Raw genomic sequence first — 15238 nt, 5'->3', positions numbered from 1 at the left:
TGTGGTGAGTGTGATGAGTGAGTGAAAGGTTGATGATGATAATGATGATTGGAAAGCTCTTGGTGAATGTCATCTCGGGATATGCCCCGCAGGTTGGTCGGAGCGATGACGAGAAGGACAAGTTCTGGTGTGCGATGGAGAAGTTGATGGAAAAACCTGAAAGATGAAGAAGTTGTGGGAGGAGGACACTTGAATGGACATGTGGGAAGGAGTACAGACGGTTTTGAGGGAGTCTATGGGGATTACGGATATGGTGTGAGGAATGGAGAAGGTGAAAGGATCTTGGAGTTTGCTTATGGAGCTGGTTTGTTGATTTGTAATACTCAATTCCAGAAAGCGGACAATAAGCTTATTACATGCATGTCAGGTGGGTCAATGACAATTGTTGACTACCTGATGGTGCTGTTAGGGGGAACCTTCAGGACATGGGGGAGGAGACTAGTTGTCTGCGACATAAGGATGAAAGGTGCGAGGAGAGCTCGGTGGGTAAAGTACCAATTGAGGATGAAGGTGTGGAGGTTGAAAGAGGTGACAGTGAAGGAGGCATTAAGAGAGAGGTTGAGTATGGTAGAGGATGATGTGGTTGAGCATGAAAGTGGTTGGATGTCAATGAAGGAGTCTGTTGGGAGTCATTGGTGAGGTATGTGGATGGACAAAAGGACCACCGAGGCACTTGGAAACATGGTGGTGGGATGATGAAGTTGGAAAGAGGATTAACGAGAAGAGGAAGAAGTTCAAGGTGTGGCGAACGGTACGGTGGCAGAAGAGGCAGCGTATGAAAGTTATAAGGTAGCCAAGAAGGCTGGAAAGAAAGAGGTAGCAAAAGTGCAGGAGGCCTATAGGAAAATGCTCAGAGAACATTTGGATTCAGAAGAGGGTCAGAGTGCAGTATTTAGGATTGCAAAGCAGATAGCGAAAGAGAAGTTTGATGTGATGGGGGTGAGTTGCTTGAAGGATGAAGTCGGACAAATCGTTGTGGACCCAGATGGAATTGAAGGATGATGGAAGAGATATATGGAAAGGCTGTTGAATTTAGAGAATGAATGGGATAGCAACATAGAGAGCAAAACAATTTTAGGACTGGCAGAGAAGGAAATTTAGGAAGCGATAAGAGTAGAAAAGCAGGAGGGCCGACGGGAGTTGTTGGAGATATGTTGAAGGCAGCGGGAAGTTGGGGTGTGAAGAGAATGACAGAGATCTGTAATCTGGTGGTGAAAGAAGGCCGCATTCCAGTGGATTGGGAACTTAGTACCCTTGTCCCTTTGTACAAGGGGAAAGGTGACCCTCTGGACTGTGGATTCTACAGAGCAATAAAGTTACTCGAGCATGGAAGGAAGGTATTGGAGAAGAGGATAAGGAAGAAAGTGAAGATTGACGAAATGCAGTTTGGGTTTATGCCAGGACGAGGAATGACCGATACGATTTTGATTGTAAAGCAGTTGCAGGAGAAGTACATGGAGAAGAGGAAGAAGTTGTTTTTTGGGTTTGTTGATTTGGAGAAAGCATTCGATAGGGTTCCACATGAAGTAGTGACACGGGCATTGAGGAAGTTAGGAGTGGAGGAATGGTTTATCAGAGTAGTGATGGCAATGTATGAGAGAGCGCGCACAGCTGTAAGGACGAAGGATGGGAACAGTGGTGAGTTTGAGGTAAAGGTGAAAATGCATCAGTGGTCGGTACTAAGTCCACTGCTATTTGTAGTTGCAATGGAGGTGCTGGCTCGGAGGGTAAAGGAGGGTTTACCATAGGATTTGTTGTATGCAGATGATTTGGTGTTTATTGGGGAGAGTAGCGATGGACTGAAGGAGAAGATGAATAAGTGGAAGGAATGTATGGAGGCAAAAGGTTTGAAGGTGAATATCAGAAAGATGAAGGTGATAGTAAGTGGTAACGCATGTGGTGAGGTGGAAAGGACTGGGAAGTGGCAGTGTGCTGTGTGCAAGAAGGGTGTCGGAGTGAATGCCATTCATTGTACAATGTGTGCTGAGTGGGTTCATCGAAAATGTAGTGGTGTGAGAGGTGTGGTAGCTACACTCAAGTGTAAGGTGTGTATAGAGGGAGTTGCAGATAGAGGAAATGTTGAGTTGGATCTTGGAGATGGCGGGAAAGTTGGAAGTGTAAAAACGTTTTGCTACCTTGGAGACATGCTGAATGGAGAAGGTGGATCAGATTCGGCGACGGTTGCGAGAGTGCGATGTGCATGGAAGAAGTTTCGGGAACTGAGCGGCGTGCTGACGAGGAGGGGAGTGTCGTTGAAGTTGAAGGGAAAGGTGTATGCCACATGTGTGAGGAGTACAATGATTTATGGGAGCGAGATATGGGTAATGAACGTAGAGCAGCAACGAAGGCTGGAAAGGGTGAAAATGCGAATGGTTCAGTGGATGTGCGGAATATTGTTGAAAGAGAGGAAGACGAATGATGAATTGTGGAAGATGATGGGAATGGATGTTGTGAAGAGAAACAGGTTGAGATGGTTGGGTCATGTGTTGAGGAAGGATGAAAGTGACTGGGTGAGAAGAGTGATGGAAATGAATGTAGAAGGAAGTCGAGGATGGGGAAGACCGAGAAAGACCTGGCGAAAGGTGGTGGAAGAAGAAACGTGGTTAAGGGGGTTAACAAGAGGAGATGCAGAAAATGGGGCAAAGTGGAGAAGATTGTCATGGGGCCCACAAGGTTAACCCCTGCCCGAGCAGGGAAAATGGCCTTTAAAAAAAAAAACTTGTTGTTTTGTTTTCTGCACATTTTGGAAAACAATTTTTTTTTCATCCCAACTTAATCCTTTTTCATTAAGACTGGAAATACTATTCCACTTAATGTATCAATTAATTGCACAACCACCCTTTCATTTATTTTCTTTCACAACAAGCATGGCACACAATGTGCCAAAAGAGTTGTACCTCAAATCGATTCAATCCAATTTGGCAAAATCATCAGAAAGACACCAGTCATTTGCACAGCCATTCAATAATTTAATGGTTTCGCTCATGTTTGTTTGTCTGTCTGTCTGTCGGTTTGTGGGCAGGATATCTCAAAAAGTTATGCACGTATCTCAAAGGTTTTAAGATAATGAAAGGTAGAGATAAAACAATTGAAGATGAATTATTCAACAGAGTAGACAGTGACAGAACCAGGGTCCATAGCTTGAGAGTAAAGAAGAGGAGAATTAAGATGGTAGTAAGGTAGAGGACTTTCACTCAGAGAGTAGTTAATGAATGGAATGGTCTCCCTGGAAAGGTGGTGGCAGCAGAAAGAGTAGATAAGTTTAAATTAGAATTAGATAGGTACCTGGAAGTTATGGAGGTCGACGGGTGTAGGGATGCTGATAAGACTTTTGGATAGTTTGAGTATTGATGGGTGATTGTGTACGGAGTGCTGTTGGTGGGGGTCTTGTTAAGGGGGGTTGTGTGGTTCTCCGAGGGGAAGAAAATAATAAATAAATAAATGATTACAAAAAAAAGCCAAAAAAAATAGAATTTTTTTTCTTTCATTAATAAAAATGATCTTGGGTTGGTGTGGTGTTCGTGCAGGCATGATGGGCTGAATGGCCTCCACCTATGTTGGATTTTGTTGTATTCAGACGAAACTTGGTGGACAGATTGGGTGTGTGACGAGGAGAGATTGATTATATTTTGGTGAAGATCTGGATCCAGAACTGGATACTATAATTTTTTTAAGTGATTCTTCACCATTGAGAGATGGGGCCAAAAATGCTAGAGTATTGTTACGTTTGTAGGGAGTGGCGTGGGGGTAGGAGTTAGATATTAACATAGAACAGATAGGAATGTATAGAGTAGCATGGTCCGTCTGTGAGTAGATAGCCATCTCGATGTACAGGGTGTTTCAAAAAGATTGATACAACTTTGACTTCCTGCCATTTCTTTGTTTTTTGACCAATACCATTTGTCTTTTCGTGGTTTGGTGGTGTTATCATGGTATATGTTCCCTGTGATTTCTAGCTCTGGATCTCAACTATGCCATTGACATGAAGCAGAAGACAAATGTGGTGGCTCTGTGGTATGGAACTAAATCATATGTTGCATCTAAATCTAAATCTGCATCTAAATCTTGTGTCCAAAACCCATCGCGTTCTGTATCCACCTTACCCAGTCGTACCCAACTGTCCCTGTGGACTCTGTGTCCTTTTCTCCTGACAAAGTGGAGAACTTGCTGTTAAACCTCGACTCAGATTCTGCAACCTGTCCAGACCGCATCAGCACCAAACCTGTCCTCAAAACCTGCTCTTCTGCTCTTGCTTACCCTCTCTCTGTTCTATTCACCCTCTCATTTGCTCAAGGTCATCTGCCATCTGCTTAGAAATCTGCAAACGTCACTGCCCTGCATAAAAAGGTGCAAAAACAGATCCCTGCAACTACAGACCAATCAGCCTTCTCCCAATCAGTAGCAAGGTTATGGAATCCATCATCACTTCAGACATTAAATCCTTCCTCTTCTCCAATGGCTTGATTTCTGATCGTCAATTTGGTTTCAGACCAGGTCACTCTTCCCTGGATATGCTACTTCTGTTCTCCCAACAATGGATGGAGGTCCTCAATGCCAAACATGAAATCAGAGCCATATCCTTCAACATATCACGTGCTTTTGACATAGTTTGTCATCCTGCCCTGCTCACCAAACTCTCTCCCTATGGTATCCAAGGCTATCTCCACTCATGGCTCACAGACTTCCTCTCCTGTCACAGCCAACGTGTGGCCCTAAATAGAGTTCTCTCAACCCCTCTTCCTGTCCAGGCTGGAGTTCCACAAGGCAGCGTTCTGGGCCCTGTTCTTTTTCTGGTTTTCATAAATGATCTCTCCGACTCCCTGGAAAATCCTCTATATCTCTTTGCTGATGACTCCACCCTCTGCCGTACCATCTGTCATCCCTCAGACCGGCAAGCAGCAGCTTCTTCGCTCACTGCAGATCTGGATAAAATCACAAACTGGTCCAACACGTGGAACATGTCTCTCAATCCGGACAAATCTCACACTCTCACTATGTCTCTCCGAAAGGACTATTTAGAATCCCTCACCCCATCGAGTTTCTCAACAATCCTCTGGAAGAAGTCCTTTCATTCAAGCTTCTGGGTCTCACGATCTGCCATAATCTTTCCTGGGAAACTCACATTTCCAACCTGGCCTCCAAAGCCAGTTGCCGAATGGGAACCCTCCATCATGAAAAGTCCTTCCTTGGCCCACCTGAGCTCCTGACCACATACAAAGCTTTCATCTGCCGCCTGATGGAGCACTGCTCTCCCCTTGGGGCTGGTGCTCCTGCCTCTCACCTTTCTCAGCTTCACGCTGTGGAAACCAAGGCATTTAGGATCATTGGTATCTCCTGCGATGAGGCTGAGTCTTTGGGGCTCTCACTTTCTCACTGCAGGCAGGTCAGTGGTCTTTCTGTCTTCTACTGTCTCCTCTCTGGTCTTGCCCCCCCCCCCTGCTGTGTCTGCGAGTTGTCCCCAGCATAGTTCCGCAGGGCGCTCAAGGTCCGCCAACAACCCCCTTCTGGTAAAACTACCAAAATCACAAATCCATGCTCACCTTCACTCTTTCATTCCTCTTTTTCCCCATCTTTGGAATAAACTAACTCACTGTTCAATCCCATTTTTTCCTCCAGGCCTTCAAAACAGTTGTTAACCATCTTATCTTCCCCCATCTAAAACCATGATCTTTTCTACTCCCGTAAATCCACCCCAAGCCCACCTTCTTCAAATTCCCTGCTTTCTTCCTGAAAGTCCCTGAAATGTCCAACTTGTATACCCTGTGTTCCCCATCCCATCTCTCTTCCTTCCACTGATCTCCTAATGTCTCTGTTCCCCACTGTTTTGTCCTTCCCACTCCCACCCCCCTTGTCTCATGCCCCCCTTGCTGTGCGTTGTGTGTTAGCTCTCATACGAGCCTCGACAAGGTAGTGCAGAGGTATATGTTGAGACACATGGTCATGTTTGCAAACTATGTTAATTTATGTTGTAAGGTTTTTTTGTGACTACAGGAGTATATTGAAATTGAAAAATCTTGGTGCCAATTTTTTTATGCATGTTTAGTGTGATTTTTTTCCAGAAAATACGAGATGACCCTGATCGTGTTATAACAAAATTTTATTTTTTCAAAACGTATTTATAAGTATGTCATATAGCACCTTAAAATGACCGGTTAGATGTACAGAGTAATTTTGGCAGGAAATTATCATGCTACTTATCTTATATAAATTGTTATATATTTTAAAATATTTAAATTTAGCGTATTTTCAAATTTATTGAACAAAATTGGTGCATGTCGCTTGGCCAACTTAAGTGTTCTATTTTATATTATTTCAGAGTTCATCATTATAGTTTATCATCACTGTCATCTGAATTAGAGACTGCTGATTGTAGAGTGTTCTCACAGATGTCATCACATGCCTCACAAGTGCACATCTCTGTACATACAACATTTGCTCGCTTGCAGGAACAACGTGCCGTTCTGCACATTTGTTTGATACATTTGCACCTCAGAAGTTCCAGGACAGCCTTTGGTGCAGGTGGTAGATGGGTTATCACTGGCCTGTATAGGTTGTTCTCGAATGTCCAACCATATTCTGATGGTTCTGGTAGTTTTGGTTTGGCTATTTCATCATGGTACCACACCATAGCCTGATAATGAGCTCGCTTGATGTGTTGTTCCAGTGCTCCTTTTGTAGGTGGCAATTTCTCGGATTCTGCAAATGAGTTCACATTCTTGGGTATATGTGTCACTTGCCTTTGGGTTTTCTCTTCATACATTATGTTCTGTGCAATGTTGATGGTTGCTCTATCAATGTGGTTTGCACGTTCATCAGTCAAGGACATGGATGGCCCTTCTAACACCCATCGGAGCAGTGCTGTCAAGGATGCTGGGACGTTATCATCTCTACTACCACTGTTAAGTGATCTGTCAAAGACCCATGGCGTTTCTCTGCCACGAAGAATGTCTTTTCGAAGAGTATTCGCACATTCAAAAATGCTTTTCATGTTCTGTTCCATACTTCGGGAGTCGATTTCCTTTCTGATGGCAGAATCTTTCGTAGTCTTGGAGCCTAACATTTCAGATTGTCTCGCACTGGGACGTAAGAATTCAACATTTTCAAGGTGTGTCTTGATCAGATCTTTAACATGTTTATTCTGAATCAATTTTCCTCCTACCACTCCATGCATTCTGCGGATGCCAATGTAGGTGTTGGTGACATCATTCATTGAAACAATGTTGCCAGAGTGAAGTACATTTTTCAATACATTGAAGAACTCGATGTCGGCAAGAATAGTCTTTTGGTTCTGATCCACTTGGTGAGGATTCAACGTTTGTTGCTGTGGTCGACGCTGTACATGTTTCACGTAGCAGGGGAGATGATATTTTACATCTATGGCCCGAGCGTCATTTGGTGATATGGATTGCAATCGAACCTTCCATTCATCATTAACACTGATTTGGACAGCGTCGTAGATTTTTTTCCAATGTCAAATGAACACACTTCATGCAATTGTTTTGTCGTTCCATCTCCATGACAGAATATATGTTGCATCTTGTTATGTGAGACTGATGATGATCGGGTGAATGGCTTCGTCCCTGCTGTGGCATCTGAACACGGTGAGTTATCACATTTTGATGCTTGGGAAGATGACGGACGGCCTACTGGAGATGATAGCAGTATGACAGAATCTTTGGTGGCTGTACTTTTCTGAAATCGCATCTTCACACGATCAATTTTGAGCTTATGCACAGTCTCTTGAAAGCACTCCCTGTGCCAAGACGCCCCCATTTGATTGAAGATCTGATGCATCAACATCCTGGAGTCTGCTGCTCAATGGTAGATAACCAGGATCACCATAACCTGCACGCTCATGAACACTGTCTAGGAACTTGTCATATGAGGTGGGATTGGCAACCAGTTGTCCACCTGGAACTTGACACTTCAGACATATTGCATAGTTTGTCTCTGAAGTTACACGAGGAAGCTTGGAATGAGGATTGTCCATTTTGATTTCAGAGAGATACCTCAATTTTTATGATTAGTGGTCTGGTACAGCATATGTAAGTACATCTGAAATAAACAGAAGCAAGAAAGGTAAAGCAAACTTGTTAACCAAATGCACATAATGATTGTATTGGCATGACTGTGTGATTTATGCACGAGTATTATGATTAATATAACTGCGATGTCATCCACTCTCTGAAAGATAAAGAAAATTGTGAATCTTATGCAAAAAATTATTGTAAGGGAATTAATATATAGTTTATATAGCTGCGATGTTGTCTATTTTCTAAAAAATGTATAATCAGCAAATAGTAAGATAATAATTAATTAATTAATTAATTATCTGCTAAGTTGTATTTAAAGATATCCAATCAAATAACTCTTCTGAAATGGGATTCCTCATGATCAACAACTAATTTATTACAACAAATAGACTGTGTTGTTATCTTAACTAATTTTGCATAAATATTCTTATATGCAAATTAGTTGAATTTTATGATTTCGAGGTGGCCATCTTGGATTTTACGGGACCATTTAATTAAACTATGGTTTGTATAAATTCTGACATTTTGATTGTATACCATGGTCCACACCGATTATTTTGAGGTGCTACATGACATGGTTCATCAAAGATATATAAAAAAATCATGTCAAAAATTTTGCTGAATCAGTCAATTATATGTTCTGATGTACAGGTATATATACCTGAAAAAACGTAGTCAAATATCTCTAAAAAATTGGCACCAAAGATTTTCTTGTTCAGCGGGACATTCTTAGTCAGAAAATCTTTGGTGCCACAAATTAACATAATTTGCCAACGTGCAAACATATACCCCTGCACTAATGTATACAAAAATAATAACAAGAAAAAAACAAAATTATGGACATAGAAATGATACACACACGTGTGTGTGTGTGTGTGTGTGTGTGTGTGTGTGATATGTCCACACGTGTGTGTGTGTGTGTGTGTGATATGTCCACACGTGTGTGTGTGTGTGTGTGTGTGTGTGTGTGTGTGTGATATGTCCACACGTGTGTGTGTGTGTGTGTGTGTGTGTGATATGTCCACACGTGTGTGTGTGTGTGTGTGTGTGTGTGTGATATCTCCACACGTGTGCGTGTGTAACAAAAGCCGTCACAGAGATCTCCTCGTCCCCCCCCCCCCCATCGAAACCTCCCCAACGACACTCCCAATGGGTCCCCCATTCTCTCTGCCAAATTTATTGGTCCAATAATGTTCTGTTCTCATTTTCAAGAAATATAACACGAGGGAACGAGCAGACCGACAAACAGAAACATGGCGTGTGAGTGTGGTAATAATGGAAACCCTTGTTTGAGTCTGATTTACCAAATGGGACATTTCAAGAAACATGACACACGGGGATAAACTTCTTCTTCTTCGTATTGTTATTTTTCGTTTGCATCACAAGCTTGCGGGGGAGCTTCATTGGCTGATGTAGCGGCCATGCCGTCGATGCATATCGCCCTCTGTATGTTAAGAATTTGGAAATTCTTAACTTTGAAAGAACCGAAATTTTAAATTTGTTTAGGGTGCCGGCGATAGCTCTCCGACTCTTCACGTCGAACAACAAAATAATATTTGAAAGAAAATTTTCCTCTGTGGCGAATCTGCGACTTGGAATAGTGGAGTGAAAGGAGTTTCAGAGATCGCTGTGGTGCAGAGGGTCTTCACTCGCACATTGTTCGTGATTGTAGTACATTCTACCACACTGTACTCTTCTCTACCACACTGTACTCTTCTCTACCACACTGTACTCTTCTCTACCACACTGTGTGCGATGAACCGAGATCTCTCCGGTGAGGAACACGAGGTGAACCCTCCGGGATCCACGAGTATCTCCCATGGAAGGAACGGGGTCAATCCACTCGAGGATAAGGAGTTCGGACCCGGTACGTGCTGTTCTTGTTCCCGTGCGGGATCCGTGCTGTGCACTATGTAAGTAAATAATTTCTGTGGAGAATCCCACGATGTCCGGGTCGGGTCCCCCCTCGTACACGACCCGTGTCGATGTCCTGAGCCGGTGAAACGATTTCGTTCGTTATAATCGGAGCTCGAGCGGTGATTTTGATTTCTGAGAGCAGATTCGTTAACGGACGAGTCTGAGGAGTTGTAATCGGAGCTCGAGCGGTGATTTTGATTCCTGAAAGCAGATTCGTTAACGGACAAGTCTGAGGAGTTTTAATCGGAGCTCGAGCGGTGATTTTGATTCCTGAAAGCAGATTCGTTAACGGACGAGTCTGAGGAGTTGTAATCGGAGCTCGAGCGGTGATTTTGATTCCTGAAAGCAGATTCGTTAACGGACGAGTCTGAGGAGTTGTAATCGGAGCTCGAGCGGTGATTTTGATTCCTGAGAGCAGATTCGTTAGTGGACGAGTCTGAGGAGTTGTAATCGGAGCTCGAGCGGTGATTTTGATTCCTGAGAGCAGATTCGTTAGTGGACGAGTCTGAGGAGTTGTAATCGGAGCTCGAGCGGTGATTTTGATTCCTAAAAGCAGATTCGTTAACGGACGAGTCTGAGGAGTTGTAATCGGAGCTCGAGCGGTCATTTTGATTCCTGAAAGCAGATTCGTTAACGGACGAGTATGAGGAGTTTTAATCGGAGCTCAAGCGGTGATTTTGATTCCTGAGAGCAGATTCGTTAACAGACGAGTCTGAGGAGTTGTAATCGGAGCTCGAGCGGTGATTTTGATTCCTGAGAGCAGATTCGTTAACGGACGAGTATGAGGAGTTGTAATCGGAGCTCGAGCGGTGATTTTGATTCCTGAGAGCAGATTTGTTAACGGACGAGTATGAGGAGTTGTAATCGGAGCTCGAGCGGTGATTTTGATTCCTGAAAGCAGATTCGTTAACGGACGAGTATGAGGAGTTGTAATCGGAGCTCGAGCGGTGATTTTGATTCCTGAGAGTAGATTCGTTAACGGACGAGTCTGAGGAGTTGTAATCGGAGCTCGAGCGGTGATTTTGATTCCTGAGAGCAGATTCGTTAGTGGACGAGTCTGAGGAGTTGTAATCGGAGCTCGAGCGGTGATTTTGATTCCTAAAAGCAGATTCGTTAACGGACGAGTCTGAGGAGTTGTAATCGGAGCTCGAGCGGTGATTTTGATTCCTGAAAGCAGATTCGTTAACGGACGAGTATGAGGAGTTGTAATCGGAGCTCGAGCGGTGATTTTGATTCCTGAGAGCAGATTCGTTAACGGACGAGTCTGAGGAGTTGTAATCGGAGCTCGAGCGGTGATTTTGATTCCTGAGAGCAGATTCGTTAACGGACGAGTTTGAGGAGTTGTAATCGGAGCTCGAGCGGTGATTTTGATTCCTGAAAGCAGATTCGTTATCGGACGAGTTTGAGGAGTTGTAATCGGAGCTCGAGCGGTGATTTTGATTCCTGAAAGCAGATTCGTTAACGGACGAGTCTGAGGAGTTGTAATCGGAGCTCGAGCGGTGATTTTGATTCCTGAAAGCAGATTCGTTAACGGACGAGTATGAGGAGTTGTATTCGGAGCTCGAGAGGTGATTTTGATTCCTGAGAGCAGATTCGTTAGTGGACGAGTCCGAGGAGAAGTTTCATGGTTTCCCTCTTCCTGCGGATTTCTACCAAACATGTCCCTCCTTTTTTTGTTATCCACGTGCGGATCGTTTACTAACCAATCTCCCGTCAGGTAAATCACACTCCGTGTTCCTGTTCGTGTGTCTGCCCGTTCCCTCATCTTATATATCTTGAGAACGGAACATTGTGGGAAAGGATGGCCACCAAAGTTGGCCCACATAATGGGGGCCCCATGGGGAGCGTCGTGATTGGGGGATCGGGACAGTATTTCGGTGGATCAAACTTATGACGCAGGGTTGTGTAGAATGAGCTGGTTTTCCATGTGAGGAGGAGAGCAGGCTGGATATGACCGCATTTGAAGAGGTTCCTTTGAAATCGGTCTTGTTTTTGTGAACTTACGAGAAGATGTGTTCATATTCGGTGTCATCGTGAGGCAGGACAAGTACGTACTGAAACTACTCTGGAAAGAAGGCCAATTCGTGGCTCCCCATCCGTCCTATATACATCCATGTACAGTATGTATGTATGTCCGCTCTTCACCCAATGCTTGGACAGTTGTGCTGACGTCACCAACAATTGTTACCAGAAATACTTAACCTAAAGTACCCAGAGGACCCAAAAGACCCACCCCGAGGACCCAAACGATCCTAAGGACCCAACAAGAACCCAAAATACCCTGAAGACCCAAAAGACTGAAAAGACCCACAACGCACAAAAGACCCTGAACACCCAAAATATGCAGAGGACCCAAAAGACCCAGGGGATCCAAATGACCCTGAGGACCTAAAAGACCTGACGAGACTATCTCGGACCCATGGAAATTCTGTATAATGTAAAATATGAAAATATGACTTCAAGTTAAAAGTAAATAAATATGGAACATTAAATTCACAATCACTTCCCTCTTTCTTCCCTTATTGGTTCACGAGTCAGTAAGTGACCACTATATTCGTTGTGGGTGTGTGTCTGTCTGTCTGTCTGTCTGTCTGTCCTGAGCATAGCTCCGTGGGTTTTGATCCGATCCTGATAAAATTTTGGTGGGAGGTTCATATCATGATCTCGTGTTTTCCTGAAAATGGGGGTGCTGCGCCCATTATGGGCGGAGCCACGCCGAAAAAACGTGTTTTTAGGGGGTAGCCGATTTCAATTTGCATCTTCTCCGAGGTGGTTTGTCGAATCTGGCAGGGGTTTCGGTATTTGGTTAGCCCAATGGCACCTTGCATAGCCCCACGGAGCTCAATGTTTCATTGTCATCCCAAGGTCAAGGTCACAAGGTCACAAACTTAGAAAATGTTAAAAAAATCAATAAATTGGGCATCAAGCTCGTAGGGTTTTCAACTGTTACAAATGAAAGTTGGTATGCAAGTAGTGCTCTTCGAGTACTACAACTTTCATCATTTACGTTTTTCCCAATTCCTGCCAGTTTGCCCGTGGCGTCCCCTCGAAGGTCAAAAAATAAAAAAGGCAAACCGTGTACATTGCTCGTGAACCATCGCCGTCTCCAGACTTGTCCTTTACTATAATTCACAGACCGGTGTGTGTGTGTGTGTGTGTGTGTGTGTGTGTGTGTGTGTGTGTGTGTGTGTGTGTGTGTGTGTGTGTGTGTGTGTGTGTGTGTGTGTGTGTGTGTGTGTGTGTGTTTGTCGAGCCACTCCTGTGGTTGTGGGCCGCTTACATCATGATTTGCTATGTAGGATGAGCACGACCCCAGTTAACGTATCGGGGTGTTTTTATCAGTAGGTGTTTTGAATTATATGCAGAAGGTATGTTTTTGCTTCATACACATAACTTCATGGGTTATTTATTTATTTTGCCTAGATATAGAGCTGTCCGTTGCCTATACATCACTCAAATAAAGGTATGCGTCAGAAGAATGTGTTGCATGTTTGGAACAAGATCGTCCGTCGGGCAGGTACTCTGTCTGTCAGTAATCACAATAAAATTTGTATACCTCCTCTTGTTAATATATATCGATATTGTTTCGCAAATTACAAAACAACCCCTCACCAGTAAATTCAACGAACTCATGCGCACAGCAGAACGTTGTGGTTTTTAAAATCGGAGCACCTGTTGCGGGGATGAAGCAAAACGACCCCAGCGCCCGCTGGGCGGGCTCAACAATAGCCGAAAAGGGTGACTATCACCTGGAATTAACTTTTTTTCATTGCACAAGCGGCAGAACCAGGAAACGGTCCGAGGCCAAATACATAGTGCTGGGGCGAGTTCCATTACCAATCAGCTTGTAGAATGCTCGCCAAGTGGCTTGAGCACTCAACAAGCACTCCAACAATACGGTTGATAAGGAACAGCTTGGATTTTGAAAGGAATGACTTGGCAAGGTAATTGGTTATGTTACATACCCCTGGATTAGCTTTTTGTGTTTGTGTTTACGGCTGGCGGTGAGATTAGGAGGTTACCGTTATTCTAATCGCGTAAAGGAATTTGAAATTTATCGACATGAGCGGCCAGGGGATCGTGCTAATTTTTTTAATCCTTTTTATTATTGCCAATTATTATACTATTATTATTGTTTATATAATAATTATTATTTAGCAATAATGTTAATTTTGTTGCGGACCTGGTGTCGCGGGGGTACAAGGGTGGGGGTATCCCTGGTTCTCCCCGGACTCACCGGGAATCGAGGCCATCACACACGAATAACTTTGTGTTGCGACGGGTCGCTAATTGACTGCGAACGCCAATAACTTGACCACGTGACTCAGGGTCCTCTGTCTGACAACAGTTTACCAAAGAACATGTGATCTTCTTCCCGGGGAGTCGCACCCTCGGCAATTGTGCTGTTCTTGTCTTTATTGGATCTTGATTAATGCAGCCGAGCTTTCGGCTAGCACAATGCCAGATTGATGTGAGAGCCAATTAGTTGGGGAATTATAACCTGGCTAATCTACATATGGACATTGCTGGACCAATGGAAGAAAGTACAACCATGGGCAGATTGGAAATATAACAAGAATGATTTATTTACAATGAGCGATGAGGGGCACGGGAAGGGGCGAAGGGAACGCGAGGGCTTTAATGGCGGCAAAGGCCAACCGGGACAGGAAAAGGGGAAATGCAATGAAAGGAGCAATCAAGATGTGTAGTTACAAAAAAAGAAAGAAAATGTACAAGTTGCAGACTTAGCTTAACCAAAGCCTCACCTACTGCGTAACAAAACAGGGTACCATCAGACCACACACATACAGGGAGACAAATTGGGAAGGACAGGGTTGCCTCAGCATACCGGTATGTACGTCACCGTCACCCTCCCCAGATTGGTACCGCTCTCTGGAATGGCCCCGACACTGCTCTCCCCAACCGAGGGTCCAGGAGCTTCGTTGGGAGCACGAACCAAAGCGTCCAGGACCAGGGAAGGGGGGAGAGAGACAGACACGCACCGAGTGCAGCTTATAGCCTCTGGGGCAGACGGGGCCAATTACCCACATGTCAGATCTACCGAGGGGACCTGGGACCAGCTATTGGGCCACGTCAGATCTTACAAGATGGCGGCATGCCAGCCAATGGAGAATTCCCCCGCAGCTCTTTTCCAACTGGAGGATTCCAAATCTGGAGGATTCCAACGCCCGAATGCATTGATGTCAGACAGATTGGTTGCTTGAAAACCCAAGAAAGGTTTGTCCTGAAATGAGGCTGGATCATCAACATCCACTTCATGAATTCCT

The 15238-nt window shown here is 44.2% G+C and overlaps 3 protein-coding genes across 6 annotated transcripts in view; all 3 read left to right on the top strand.

The window, feature by feature from the left end:
• The window catches only part of LOC147009287 (uncharacterized), a 32713-nt gene extending 27982 nt beyond the window's left edge, over positions 1-4731 (top strand). The window contains exon 5 of the mRNA XM_085862033.1: positions 93-4731. Coding sequence (XP_085718159.1) covers positions 93-109 — 17 coding nt within the window. The 3' untranslated portion in view covers positions 110-4731. The remainder of the gene's footprint in view (positions 1-92) is intronic.
• Positions 1-15238, top strand: part of PTDSS1 (phosphatidylserine synthase 1) — a 163610-nt gene that overhangs the window by 63545 nt on the left and 84827 nt on the right. The window lies entirely within an intron of this gene.
• Positions 9204-15238, top strand: part of LOC147009285 (uncharacterized) — a 36237-nt gene continuing 30202 nt past the window's right edge. For all 3 annotated transcript variants that reach the window (XM_085862170.1, XM_085862167.1, XM_085862168.1), the window contains exon 1: positions 9204-9900. In XM_085862170.1, coding sequence (XP_085718296.1) covers positions 9789-9900 — 112 coding nt within the window. In that variant the 5' untranslated portion in view covers positions 9204-9788. The remainder of the gene's footprint in view (positions 9901-15238) is intronic.

This window comes from Eptatretus burgeri, chromosome 17 (genome assembly GCF_056783735.1).
Source record: "Eptatretus burgeri isolate ZD-2024b chromosome 17, Ebu_testis_v1, whole genome shotgun sequence".
NCBI lineage: Eukaryota > Metazoa > Chordata > Myxini > Myxiniformes > Myxinidae > Eptatretus > Eptatretus burgeri.
The sequence above is the reverse complement of the archived record's forward strand: the minus strand, read 5'-3'. Positions and strand labels throughout refer to the sequence as shown.